The sequence below is a fragment of the Styela clava genome, chromosome 7 (genome assembly GCF_964204865.1).
Source record: "Styela clava chromosome 7, kaStyClav1.hap1.2, whole genome shotgun sequence".
Taxonomy (NCBI): domain Eukaryota; kingdom Metazoa; phylum Chordata; class Ascidiacea; order Stolidobranchia; family Styelidae; genus Styela; species Styela clava.
Window position 1 is genome coordinate 14392300 of NC_135256.1, and position 13515 is coordinate 14405814.

At 35.9% G+C, this 13515-nt stretch overlaps 2 protein-coding genes and 1 long non-coding RNA gene across 9 annotated transcripts; 1 reads left to right on the forward strand and 2 right to left on the reverse strand.

The window, feature by feature from the left end:
- Nucleotides 1–1918: 1918 nt before the first annotated feature.
- Nucleotides 1919–6651, reverse strand: LOC120335010 (uncharacterized). Of its 5 annotated transcripts, none has more exons than XR_013477434.1 (4): nt 6477–6651; nt 3985–4920; nt 3357–3517; nt 1919–2407 (listed from the first exon to the last, which is right to left on the reverse strand). It is a non-coding gene; the product is annotated as an uncharacterized LOC120335010 (long non-coding RNA). The 5 variants fall into 5 exon arrangements; XR_013477433.1 differs by lacking the exon at nt 6477–6651 and adding an exon at nt 5187–5416 and having other exon boundaries at nt 3985–5154; XR_013477435.1 differs by lacking the exon at nt 6477–6651 and adding an exon at nt 5295–5413.
- Nucleotides 6652–7163: 512 nt separating this feature from the next.
- Nucleotides 7164–8914, forward strand: LOC120328522 (large ribosomal subunit protein uL22m-like). Its single transcript, XM_039395035.2, has one exon. The coding sequence runs from the start codon at nt 7590–7592 to the stop codon at nt 8256–8258; it is 669 nt and encodes a 222-aa protein (XP_039250969.1). The 5' UTR covers nt 7164–7589; the 3' UTR covers nt 8259–8914.
- LOC120328521 (O(6)-methylguanine-induced apoptosis 2-like) lies at nt 8706–12365 on the reverse strand. Of its 3 annotated transcripts, none has more exons than XM_039395032.2 (7): nt 12235–12365; nt 11082–11203; nt 10900–11001; nt 10366–10554; nt 9770–9881; nt 9375–9543; nt 8706–9171 (listed from the first exon to the last, which is right to left on the reverse strand). In XM_039395032.2, exons 1-7 carry the CDS (start codon nt 12311–12313, stop codon nt 8904–8906), a joined length of 1041 nt encoding a protein of 346 aa, XP_039250966.1. In that variant the 5' UTR covers nt 12314–12365; the 3' UTR covers nt 8706–8903. The 3 variants fall into 3 exon arrangements, with proteins under 3 accessions (XP_039250966.1, XP_039250967.2, XP_039250968.1); XM_039395033.2 differs by lacking the exon at nt 12235–12365 and adding an exon at nt 11894–12147; XM_039395034.2 differs by lacking the exon at nt 12235–12365 and adding an exon at nt 11528–11829.
- Between the last annotated feature and the right edge of the window lie 1150 nt (nt 12366–13515).

Sequence of the window (13515 nt, forward strand, 5' to 3'; positions counted from 1 at the left end):
GACCTGAGTAGAAATATTTAGTCCGCGTCACACTGTCACCCATGACGTCATAATACAAATTCAGATTTTTTTTTAACCCGAAGTTGTAAGCTGCATCACTCTCGGCGCAGGTCTAAATCCGGAATCTATTGCAGTTCAATTGAATACTACCTTACCTACATCCTGATGTAAATGTGATGTTGGGTGTGGTTTATTTTCTACTTCAGTTCCTCCTCTATAACGAGATTATAAAATAATCAAAATACTGTTGAACGACTGCAAATTGAAACAACACTGATACGCAAGTGATCCGTTTTGGTGTCTTTCACTTGGGGAGTATCATGCCAAATTCCTCATGATAATTCCTCCACAGCTGGCTCTTTAACGTAGTTATTCGACTATGTTGTCCAGTAAATATATACTACTACTACAATGTTTGTATATTTGGGCATTGGTCTTTTTGGACACGAATTGTAACATGGATCGTTTTAATTCGTTTACTCATCGTTTTACTCATTCTTATTTGTGAGAATGCTGATTGCGAATGTGACATTTGATTGTAACATGTACAGTATGCGGACCGAAAGAAATTAATTTTCAGCGGATTATATCCGCTCGGTGCCGCAATACGAATTAGTACATCTTCTTCAAGACATGCCTATTGTTTCTCCGATCCGATCTACGCTGGCTCTCGTTAGTAGAAAATGGGGTCTAGTATAGTTTAGTACCACAAGTACTTCCAGTGGGCGTAGCATAACGAGTTTTGCATATGTTATTACTAACCCTCACCTGACTATGCCATCCAAAAATTACGTCACTACGACGTCACCATCACGTCATAGGGATTGCCAAAGTATAATTACGATCGCCCGAAATGGCATCTGCGCCGCCGATAAGAACTTGCTAAAGCCGGTTCTCCCTCCTATCGTGATCGTTGCGACGAGAAAACGAGAGAAATAGCTTGCTCGATTTCGGGTTATCGTCTGCGTGTTTTGGGCGACCATCCGCATACTTCGGTGGGCCTTATTTCGCAACAGGGGTGATAACTTTTTTGTGGCTTTGGAGCCAGGCCACACAAAAGGGGCCAGGCCACGGAGAAAATGGGGCCAGGCCACAGAGAAAATGGGGCCAGGCCACGGACAAATTGGGGCCAGGCCACGGAGAAAATGGGGCCAGGCCTCAGAATATTTGGGGCCAGGCCAGCGCAATGGTAATGTTAAGACATCCGTATTTGTTTAGTTATATTTTTGTTTATAAGTAATGTGGAAACTGGTAATGTTAAGACATGTACGGTACTTGTACAATTGAACCGTATCGTATGTTACAACCAGGGAAAATGCTGTATTCGAACACTTACTCATTACAAATGTAGAGGTATAAGTTTATTTCGACTCCATAATCAGCAATAGACGATAAAATAATAGATAAAAACAAATGATAGAGTAACTGATTATAGAATCGGGAAAGCAAACAAAACCTCAAGTAAAGTTTGAAGCCTACATATTTTAGATGGAAAGGTATTGAAAAAAGAAGTAGTACGTGTTCGCTCACCCAATGTATTACTTATGTGAGGGGGTTATATTGCGAGCGATACATTATCGATATTGCATACCTTTTTGTGATTGTTATTTTTTTAGCAAATATGTGTTGTTATTTAATTATTTTCATACAATACATGGTTAATAGATCAGTGAATAATTCCAGTGACTCAAATGCTATTATTAAATGAAGTCCGTACTGACAAATTGTGTAGTTCTACCTGTATTGCATAGGCAATTGACAGGGGTTTACACGCTAAGATATTTTAGATTTGTAATACAAATTGCAGGCACAACATATCGGTAGCTATCACAACCACTAGTATCCCAATACTCAACATACAAAAAAGACTACTCTTCTCCGTTATACATTATCCCTAACAGAAAACAAGATCCATGCATACCAGTTGATTAACTGTTTCATTTATTGGAAAATATGCAAAAAAAAATTGCAAACACCAGATTGGCAGGATTCCAACATAATCTTTTTTAAAATAAGATTCATCTCCGAGGGAGTCCTTTTTGTTAGCATCTTAAGACTTTCCTATTACCGATAATTACTTCAATTATATTTAGCGTAATGAATATCAGGGATAAATGTTCAATCATAAGACTGTTTTTTCAATATAAGTCATCATAGATATATCGGAAAAGTAACAGTAGTACAAACGCATATTAGATAATCATAAGCAAGGAAATTGTAAGACTCTTTTGACTGGAACTGGTTTAGAGATTCAAGGGAAAATTCGCAAAATTCAATTTGGTATTTTTTCAGATTTGTTTTTAGCAACTACACTGGTAAGGTTGAGTATCTCCTACACAATATAAAACCAAAATTATATAGAGTCTGTATTGTTGTCATCATGATTTAATTTCTTCTTCTCTCCAAGCTATAAACAAAAAAATTATGTTAAAATTCTTGATGACTTGAGTGGTTTATTATTTTACAGTACTGGGAATCAAAATACCTATTTCACCAATAAATACTTTTTAATCCTGCACACCATTTTGAGAATACAGGTAAAACGTAAAATTAAATGGTAGTGATATTAGGGAGTGGGGTTTTATGGCACGGTTGTTAGCAACAATATGGGATGAAATTTATCTAACAGAAGGAAGTATGTAGGTTTCATATAGAATTATTACATCATTTTTATCATTGTCAACTAGTCAATTCAAATCTAACGAAGATTCAATAAAACATGGTGTTTATTCGACTAGACCAGGGGTTCTCAACCTTTTTTCTGCAAAATACCCCCCCCCCGAGGCACGAAACAATCAACGCGAACCCCCAGTAATGTGACACCGAACAAATTTGTGATATATCGATTAACAATTTGTTGAAACAACAATTTATTGACCAGATAAAACTAAATTTAATTTCCCTGTTACTAATATTGCCCTAACTAATAAAATCCCTTTCAAGTTTCAATAAGGATATCACTCTCTCCAGTGCTCGCAGCACGCTGTATTTTCTGTGAATTTCACATTGTTTACGTCACAATCACAACAACGCAAGATCAGGGAAAAACTATGTTTCAATTGGCACGCATTTTCCTCTGGTAGTAATAAAGGATATTAAAAACAGCAACACACAAAAACTCGACTGCCATCCAAGTACCCCCTGAAATCTTTTCGCGAACCTCAGGTTGAGAACCCCTGGACTAAAGACTGCTTGGTCCATCCCTGATTTGTATACATCGCAGATCACTTATTATCAAAAACTCATTAGGTTAGGAAACAAATGGAATGGGCCAATTTTTATATTCTATTCTGTTTTTACTTATTGTTGCATATGTCCTGCTATAAAGCTCAGTACAAACAATACGTCAAACTCACATTGAGGTACGTAGAATCTGAATAAATCTTCGAGCAATCATAATACCACACTTGCCAATTCCACGTCATTCTATTGTTTTATGTACGCGATGTTTTGGAGAAGCAAAATCAATAACATGGAAACTACGACAACTGTTTGCATGTCGTTACGACGTGAGCACCTGAGATGTCACAAAAATTATGTTATTTGTTAAAGCCATACTGAACAATTTTTTATCATGTGATACAATTAATACATATTAGGCATTACATGTATTTCTTTACAATGCTTAGTGATTGAGGCAATATTTAAAAATGAAACCGATAGTGGCGAAAAATTCACATCTTACACTTTTATAAAAAAAAGAGTGCTTAATAGGGAACACCATTTGCAAAAAACATCTTGCGAGAACATCTCTTGAAATGAAATTTTTCCAAATACAGTATAAAAATAGCAAATAGTCAAGAAAAATTGTGAAAGAACTTGCAAATGTTATTTTAGGAAAACAAATGTACAAAATTCAGACTTGACTATTAGACACAATCTTGACTGGAACAAAAAAATTTAACCATGGAGATTGTATTCAGGTCTCATCTGTACAGTTATTGTTACAATGATGTGATCAAGGCAAATAATACCAAATCTTACCATTATACTATTCCATCTATTTTAGTATTTAATCTTTGTAGTGGAATCTCGTTCAGAATATATTTTTATGTCTTCTCGGAAAAACTTTTTCGCTTGATTCCTGGTTTCATTATCAATTTAAACAATCCCTGAAATCAGATCCAATTATGTATGTAGTAGTAATCATCACAAGAATATAATACAAATATGTTATGCATGCTTCAGGTGGATATAAAAATATAAGGAATATTAATAAGTATTTCTAGCTTTGTCACAACCGTAAAACATTGCAGAACAATCTCAAAAACAAATATATACTTAAATCTCTACTCAAACCATTTGAATGACGAACGAATATAAAAGTGTGAATCAAAGCTTCCCCTAAAACCAGTCTTAAATGAAAAATCCAGTGCGCCAGCTAATGTTATCTAATAAATAATATACATTGTAATATTAGGCTAAAATGTATAGTTTACTTATAAATAGTTTGAGTAAGATAAGCTTGAAATATTTTTCCCAACCTGGTAAATGTAAACTACAAATTAGCTTTCATATTCATAATCTATGATCAAATTGATATGATACCAGCTTCTTACAGCCTAATTCTTGTATACATTCCTCAGTTATCGTATAGTATCTGTTTCACTGCGATCATTACTCATATCAGCATATATACTGAACAAAAAACAATAATTCCCCAAAAAGTGAAACAAATCTTATGGTACTATTGTTGTAAAGTAACTTAACCATCATTACAAACCTGTTATATGAAATAAAAACTATGACTATTCCACTTCCGACAACATTCAGACATTGCGTCCCCGAATCACCTCGCTGTATGAATCCACTTTTCAAACTGCACTTCCCGGCAACAAATTTCAAAGTATTTACTTTTCAGACAGTCAAACATGATTTCATACTATTATGGTTACCTGTAACTTGAAGATCTTTACTAACCTGTTGAAAACCATGAAAAAAAAAATACAAAATCATCTCCATAACAGAAATCAAGTATGGCTCCATATACAGATATACCATATTTCCCCAAAAATAAGACTGGGTCTCATTTCAATTTTCTTCCGAAAAATAACACTAGGGCTTATTTTCGGGGGATATCTTATATTTTTATTTATTAAAAACAAACTTAAAAAGTAGAGAATTACGAGATTTTCAAATATACAAACTATGAACCTATATATATATATTATAACCTATATATGAACCTCGGTTAAATGTGATTCAAGCGAATTCTTTTCACTAATAAGGTTTGCCTGTACCTTCAAGATCATCACTAACCTGTTAAACACACAAAAAATAAGACTAATCCACACCTCATAACAGAATTTGAGTGTGGCTCCATATTACTGAACTGCTCAAGTCTGTGGCTCCATTTTCTATCCTGTATTTCCAGGCAATAAATTCTCGGTTAAATGTGATTCAAGCGCATTCTTTTCACTAATAAGGTTTGCCTGTACCTTCAAGATCATCACTAACCTGTTAAACACACAAAAAATAAGACTAATCCACACCTCATAACAGAATTTGAGTGTGGCTCCATATTACTGAACTGCTCAAGTCTGTGGCTCCATTTTCTATCCTGTATTTCCAGGCAATAAATTCTCGGTTAAATGTGATTCAAGCGCATTCTTTTCACTAATAAGGTTTGCCTGTACCTTCAAGATCATTACTAACCTGTTAAACACACAAAAAATAAGACTAATCCACACCTTATAACAGAATTTGAGTGTGGCTCCATATTACTGAACTGCTCAAGTCTGTGGCTCCATTTTCTATCCTGTATTTCCAGGCAATAAATTCTCGGTTAAATGTGATTCAAGCGCATTCTTTTCACTAATAAGGTTTGCCTGTACCTTCAAGATCATTACTAACCTGTTAAACACACAAAAAATAAGACTAATCCACTTCTCAAAACGAATTTGAGTGTGGCTCCATATTACTGAACTGCTCTAGTCTGTGGCTCCATTTTCTATCCTGTATTTCCAGGCAATAAATTCTCGGTTAAAGGTGATTCAAGCGTATTCTTTTCACTAATTAGGTTTGCCTGGACCTTCAAGATCATCACTAACCTGTTAAACACACAAAAAATAAGACTAATCCACTTCTCAAAACGAATTTGAGTGTGGCTCCATATTACTGAACTGCTCTAGTCTGTGGCTCCATTTTCTATCCTGTATTTCCAGGCAATAAATTCTCGGTTAAATGTGATTCAAGCGTATTCTTTTCACTAATAAGGTTTGCCTGTACCTTCAAGATCATTACTAACCTGTTAAACACACAAAAAATAAGACTAATCCACTTCTCAAAACGAATTTGAGTGTGGCTCTATATTACTGAACTGCTCTAGTCTGTGGCTCCATTTTCTATCCTGTATTTCCAGGCAATAAATTCTCGGTTAAATGTGATTCAAGCGTATTCTTTTCACTAATTAGGTTTGCCTGTACCTTCAAGATCATCATTAACCTGTTAAACAAACAAAAAATAGGACTAATCACCTTTTCATACCAGAATTTGAGTGTGGCTCCGTATTACTGCATAGCACCATGGCCTGGCCTGGCCTGGCCCCGATTTCTCCGTGGCCCGGCCCCAATTTCTCCGTGGCCTGGCCCCAATTTCTCCGTGGCCTGGCCCCATTTCAGTGGCCTGGCCCCAAAGCCACAAAAAAGTGACCACTCCCTCTCTTATTTCGCCACTGTGACGTCGGAATGACGTAATTTTTCGGTGACGTAGTCAGGTGGGGGTTAGGATTGACATATGCAAAAATTGTTGAGCCAGGCCAACTAGAAGTGGATGTGGTACTAAACTATACCAGACCCAGAAAATGGACTAGAGACGAATGAAATGACCTTTGTAATGTGGCCCGCCAGTTATCCAGCTTTGAGCATAACGGCCTTATATTTTAGTATTATGCACTGTAAAGAGTAAAATTTGGTTAGAAAGGAATGCAGTCATTTACATAATGCTAATCAAATGTCTGAATGTCAGCACTGTCTGACTGTAATACCGGTACGGTAATGGAAATGTTCCTAATAGTAAGGAAATATAATAGAGAAGTTTAGACAACATCCTAGTTTCACAATGAAAAACGCGATATCAAAGTCTACCTACTAGTCTACCTCTAAAATTGTTTTGCAATGTGGTCCATAGTCAGATAGGGTGGAGGCTAACTGGCCATGGCTGCATGGACCACTCGCCATGCGATGGCGGTTAACGGGTATGCCCGCAACTGCACGAAAGCTCTGCTTGTAATGGGAGATGGAAAGGTGGCTGTTTCATTTACAACTTCAATGGACCTTTCCCCGACATCAAAACATCCGTATTCTCAACTAATCACAAGCGAGCAGATGTAAACAAACATTCTCCGCTGAAAAGATAACACTGTAACGGCACCGGTACTGTAGTACCTATTGAAATTAATATATTTTGATATTTTTTTCTTAATGATTAATGCTAATGAATAGACAGGTGAATATTGTCACTTGCGATTTCCTCCACTATCAAGTCCATGCATCTAAAACAAATAACTGGTTAACTAGACTATTCTCTCAAGTACATTATTTACTAATAAAATTCTGTTTACTGGTTTAAGATAAGCTAGTTTGGTGACAATGATTTCATTAAAACTACTGTTCCTTGGTGCAACATCGGGTAACAACTTGCGGGCAGTCGGAGGATGTTTCATTCACACTACAACTTTGAACTATGGTGTCAAAAATCCAGGACAAAACAGAATCATAAAGGAACACAGTGAATATTACAGTGATTATTGGTCCCGGGATATGGGAGAATGGTCAGATAGAAACAAAATGCTTTATCCTCCATCAGCACCTGGTGAAATGATTCGCCCAGCAGAGATTCACCATGGTCGAGCATTCATAAGACATTCTCCCAAGAAAATGTGGTATACACACAAATCTGTTCAATATATGAACATTGATGAAGCACTTAAAAACCTTGAAACATTGCCTTACAAAGCAGCTAAAATTATTGCAGAGGTATTGAAAGAGGCGCAGGAAGAAGCTGTTACAAATCATAATGTTGAATTTAAGTCAAATCTTCATATTGCGGACAGCTTTGTATTGCCATCAGGAAGTCGAAAAATACCAAGATATCACGGTAAAGGCTATATGCATTGGAATAAATCCAGATTTTGCCATTACTATGTAATGCTAAGAGAAGGTCAAGCACCAGAGTATCAAGTAAAGGACACCGCTTATGGTATGGCAGTCCAATATTTAAATAGTTTAAGAAGTAGAACTATAATGGATGGACTCTAACTGGGGGTTCTTACATGCATACTGGTTTGTCTTGACATCAGAATTTCCTGAATGGTATATGCCTGAGTGGGACGTCTAGGCGAGATGTGTATGATTCGTCCACCACAACCATTTATGATACGAACTTACAATGTACCAAGTCCATGCAAATAAACAAATATGTGGTAAACTATGCTCATGCCATGGACTGGTAACCTGACGGACGAGTGGTTCGTAATATTAAGTGACTTAACCGGAATAAAAATCCTATCCTGATGATTTCTCTCTGTCAGTAATTCATAACAAAGGCAACAAATTGGCTAACAGATACTAGTGATATTGCTTAGACATCCACAAGTTCTTGCTTGGATATGGGTAAAAGACTAAATTCTCTTGCAGAAGAGTGCAACGCTAAAACAAAAACGACTAACTAATTGGTCTCAATTGAATTAATCTTTCTATGTATAGTCTGAATGTTAAAACGAAAAAAATCATACATGTGCTTTTGTGGTAATACCATAATATACTATAAATTGCAATTTTATTTAAAAAAAAATGACACTGTTATAGTAAGCTTCATTTCCTAGGATGAAAAATCTGAACAAGAATTGTATATAGTTAAAATCTGAAACCGTTTCCATTCTGATAAAAAATGAATAAAAAACACTATAAAGGTATCCAGCGATTGTTTGCATTGTATATAAAACTTTGTTTTCCGACTCTTTCTGGACGATATGTGGCTGGGCCAGGGTTTTCTTTGGTCTGTAATTGTCCGAAAGACCACCGTGATGTGTTAGAGACAAAAGCACTGGAAGACATATAATGTTTTGGTGGCCCTTCATAGTCAACAAGTTCATATGCGCCTGGTCCTGGATTTTCAACTGGTGCTGGCAATGGCATCGCAGGTGCACTTATGCAGAGATAATGCTTCCTCCTGGTATGTGAAAGTTTTATTTTATTGACTAGAAAAGGCTCAAAAAAGTAGACCTAAAAAAGAAAGTATTCTGAACAGGAATCATGCACATTGTATTGACTATCAACAAGGTTGTAATGTAAGTCTGCCATATATTTCATGTGATAGCTTTGATTCAAACTGCATAAGTTGCAGCGTAACAAACTATTAAAAATTGAACTTACGGTAGAATTAATTTATCTGGTGGTGTTACAGATTGAAATGGTTTGTATGTTCCTGGTCCAGGAACTTTAGAAATATGTTCATTCAAATTTCGTTGTGTTGTTGATCTGAAGCATGAAACTGGAGCTTTTGTTCCTGGTTTTAATATGGTGTCTTGTACATTGTAGTGACCTGTGGCATTGGAAATTCAAATAATAATGAGTTACTACCTGTATAAAGTGTTAAGAATAGCAGAACTTGTTAGAATTAACATGCAGGGCATCAAAAAAGATAACAATATTTTGCTTTTTTGGTAGTGATTTTCAATGTTTTAGAGTTAATGTTAGCCATGTTCCAAACTGGGAAAACTTTTCTTCAAATTTCATCTAATTTATTGTAGAATCTAAAGTTTACATACTCGGTGAAGGTATCCTGGTGTTTCCTGTTTGTATTGATTGACGCTTTGTTCTTGATTTAAAAGCAGCCTCAGCTGCTATTGCTGTGTTTTTCGCAGATGAATAGTCCTTAATCTGAAAATTTATTTTCAATTAATTCCAGAGTCTGCTCGTTAGCATTTGTGTGCAGTAAGACTTGTCTTCACTTATGCCCGTACATGCAATTTGATGCACCAGTGCAAAAGCATATCAAATTGATCAGTATTCGGCTCTGCAGGAACCCAATTGGTATGGATATGTAAATGTATATCATATTTTATACTATATAACTTTTATCGGGGGATCTTGCTTTTTGTACTTCTGAAGGAACATTTAGGCCAAATAACGAAAAAATATAAATCTGGGAATTTTTTTCGTACTTGCACGTTTTTAATATTTTAAATTGCAGGTCATTACAACTAAAATTGACTAAATTTGATATTCATCATTTTGTGTTGTTTTTATTAGTGTTATAAAACATGATCAAAAACTGCTAACTTGATTGCAGATCCCATGTGTGATTGGAGTTAAGGATTGTTGGTTGTTGCCATTTAAAATATGAAAATAATAATAACACTACCGTATAGACATTTGGTGCCGGTGCATCACTTCTGCTTATTAACATATTATCCTTTTTTATTGCTATTGGCAAGTGGAAAGAACTTGAATTGGCTTTGTTGAAATCTTTTCTGGAAAGCAAGTATGATGGAACTTCATAAGAACCTGCACCTGGTGTGGCATCCATGTGCTGGAGTGTCCGATGCCTTGTCTGCAAATAATATTTTGGTTTTGAAAGTTTTTTTTTTTGAGATACTGTTGCTTTGAAATCGGATTATACTTCATTACTAGGGATCATTTGAATAAATTCTATTTTTAACCCTTCACCCTGTGATACATAATCATGTTTCTGGTTTTAGAGTGATTGTGGGATCACTGGAGATATTTGGATGTATTTTGGGTAATGTTTGGACAAATTCATTTCATTCGGTTTTGTTGAAATTTCAGTTTTAAAAACTGAGGATGCCAACTTGGCAGCGTTAGTTTAAGGGTGATGTCTAACGAATTAAGTTTTAAGAAAGTTTAGTGTGACCCAACTGTGGCACGTTCAACATACCTTGGATGCAAATGTTCCAGTTCCTTTTTTTGAGAAAGATGTTGAAAATTTTTCAATTGCATCATGTCTGCATTGATAATTACCAGGGCCTGGGGCGTCTGTCTGGAATAAGGGGAAAAAATGAATACGTCATCATGAAATATTGCTATTTACATACAGTATCATTCATGTTTGAAACTCACCACATAATAATCTGAGCTGAATCTTTTTGCTCTTGAATTGAACCCCTTCTTATCTGAGTTGTCAGTCACGATAGTTTGGTATTTACTCGGAATTGAAGCTGATGCTGCTGCAATTCCATGACCTGGAAAAATTTGAATTCTAAAAAAAAATATCACAAACAAATGATATTGAAGATTGGATAGACCTGATTCGAAGAAGGCTTTGGAAAATTGCCAGCACTAAAACAGGGAAGGTGATAAAGTCACCTGTTGCTGTCATTTTCTTATGTGTATTCAATTGTTGTCCATTTGTAATGGTTATATTATTAAAGATTTAGTGTTTAGAACATCGTAGAGAACCTAGTGAAGGGTTATAGGCCTATACTCAGTCGAGAGATGTGGCTGTTCAAGGTAGCTCCTGTTGTTGAAATAAAATTGTCATTTATATTATATTGCTATAAACATACTTGTCATTTTACACAGGCATATTTCGAATTATTTCTCCATATTTTAATGTAGTTCATCTACTCTATCTTAAAACAGACAAAAATTTCTATATGTGGACGTGTTGTAAACATAACGTCAATACATTTTCACGAGTTCCGGGCGTTCTGGCTGTTATGATTTTTTCAGCGCATCACTGCATAGCCTATACAGTACCAATTCGTGATATCTTGTTACCACATTTGGTATGGAGACATCGAGTTCAGCATCTTGCTGTAGTGCACGGGTTCTCAGCCTTTTTCCTGTTAAGTACCCCATGTCCTGAAATAATTAACCCAAACCCCCAGTGATCAGACACCAAACAGAGTTGTAATATATTGTATACTAACAAATCGATAAATTCTTGCAATGTTTGTGACACATTGTTTTTTTTTGAGAGTTCACAGTCTGGCTATGTGGATTTCACTTTGTTGCGTCACTACTTGGCAAGATTAGGGAAAATCTAGACAGAGTTTCAATCAGCACCATACATATTCCTTCGGTAGTTATCTACTGTGGTAAAATATATCAAAAAAGCAGCACATCGAAACTCAACTGCCATCAAGTACCCCTGGAATTCTTCTCGTGGACCCCAGGCGGAGAAACCCTGCTGTAGTGGGACCATCAAGTTAATTATGCGCAGATACTGAGATAATCGTTTATGTGAAAAAATTTATTGCCGTTATCAAACCTTTATGAAGCTTCCCCGATATATGAGAATGAATTCGTCTTGCAGATTCAATGGTAGGTTGAATGCTGTCACTTGCCATGTCGTCAAGAACCTTCCATTCACTAAACAACGCTCTAAACCGGTTAGGAAAATGTTATCATTCGCCGATTCTTGCTAGGTAGAAGCGTAATTGTTGGCATAGCAACTAGAAAATCCGCACATTTGCGCCATCTTCCGCATTTAGGTTTGGTCCCATCGCCCAAAATTTACAGACTTTAGAAACAAAGTACCTGGCACATAATCTCCTCTCAGGCCACTTTCCCCGAGGTCATTTTGCATAGGCCATTTTCGAAGTTATATTTCCATCAACCATCGGGCACTAAAACGTCACTCACAGGCCACAGCTTTAAAAGCCTGTGATCTATTCGGCTCTATAACTTTAAACCACTTTTTCAATAATATTTTACCTAATAATATTCTACCTAATGCCCATTATTCGTAAAAAACAAACTTCAACTTGAAAGTTTTGTGTCTAGTAGAGGGTTTAGAACTAATTGATTTTAATTGTAACGTTTTCTTGTGTTATTTTCTAACAAAACAATACCACGACCATTTTTATATATACCTAAAATCGTTACTTATAAATTCAACTATTACTGCAAAGAGACTTCCTAATACAACGAATGTCATTTTTCCAATGATAATACGGGAAGCACGTCGTAAACAAGTCAAGGTGCGGCGTTATAATTACAACTTCACGATTAGTTTTACGTTCTATTCTTGTTTACAATTTTTCATCCCCCGGGATGAAATGGAAATCTTATATTATCTTATACGCCCATGCCGGTTATGCTAATTTGTCTCAAAAACATTATTTGAATAGAAATATAACAGAAACAGATATTTTTCCTTTTCACGGTGCCAACATGACCATTCCATTGGTAAGAAAAACGACGTGAGCGAATCGTCCGTGTATTGCTTTCCGCCCCACTTCCTTCCCGTGGAGCAGAAAATAATATTGCTCTACGAAATCAGCAAAAAGACTAGAAAACATAAAAAAAGTTGTACCAGAAACTCAAAACTATCAAACTTGCACCAGTTGGTACTTGTCACACGTTTCCAGCTCTTGTCTACTCTGTAAATAAAATCAGCAGCAGCATTGATGCGCCCCTGTTTATGTGTCAATTTCATGAATTGAAAGATTGAATGATTCTTCAACCAAAAACGGTTTGAAACAAAGACAAAAATATAAATGTATGTATTTTTTAAATTTCCAGGTTATGTGTGTACTTTTTATATAAA

Excerpts from the sequence above, each read along its gene's own strand:
- LOC120328522 (XM_039395035.2), top strand. The coding sequence starts at position 7,590 with ATGATTTCATTAAAACTACTGTTCCTTGGTGCAACATCGGGTAACAAC.
- LOC120328521 (XM_039395032.2), bottom strand. The coding sequence starts at position 12,313 with ATGGCAAGTGACAGCATTCAACCTACCATTGAATCTGCAAGACGAATT. Across the intron at positions 11,204-12,234 it reads ATCGGGGAAGCTTCATAAAG|GTCATGGAATTGCAGCAGCA; the intron begins GTTTGATAACGG and ends AAATTTTTCCAG. Across the intron at positions 9,172-9,374 it reads CCAGATAAATTAATTCTACC|GAGGAAGCATTATCTCTGCA; the intron begins GTAAGTTCAATT and ends TTCACATACCAG.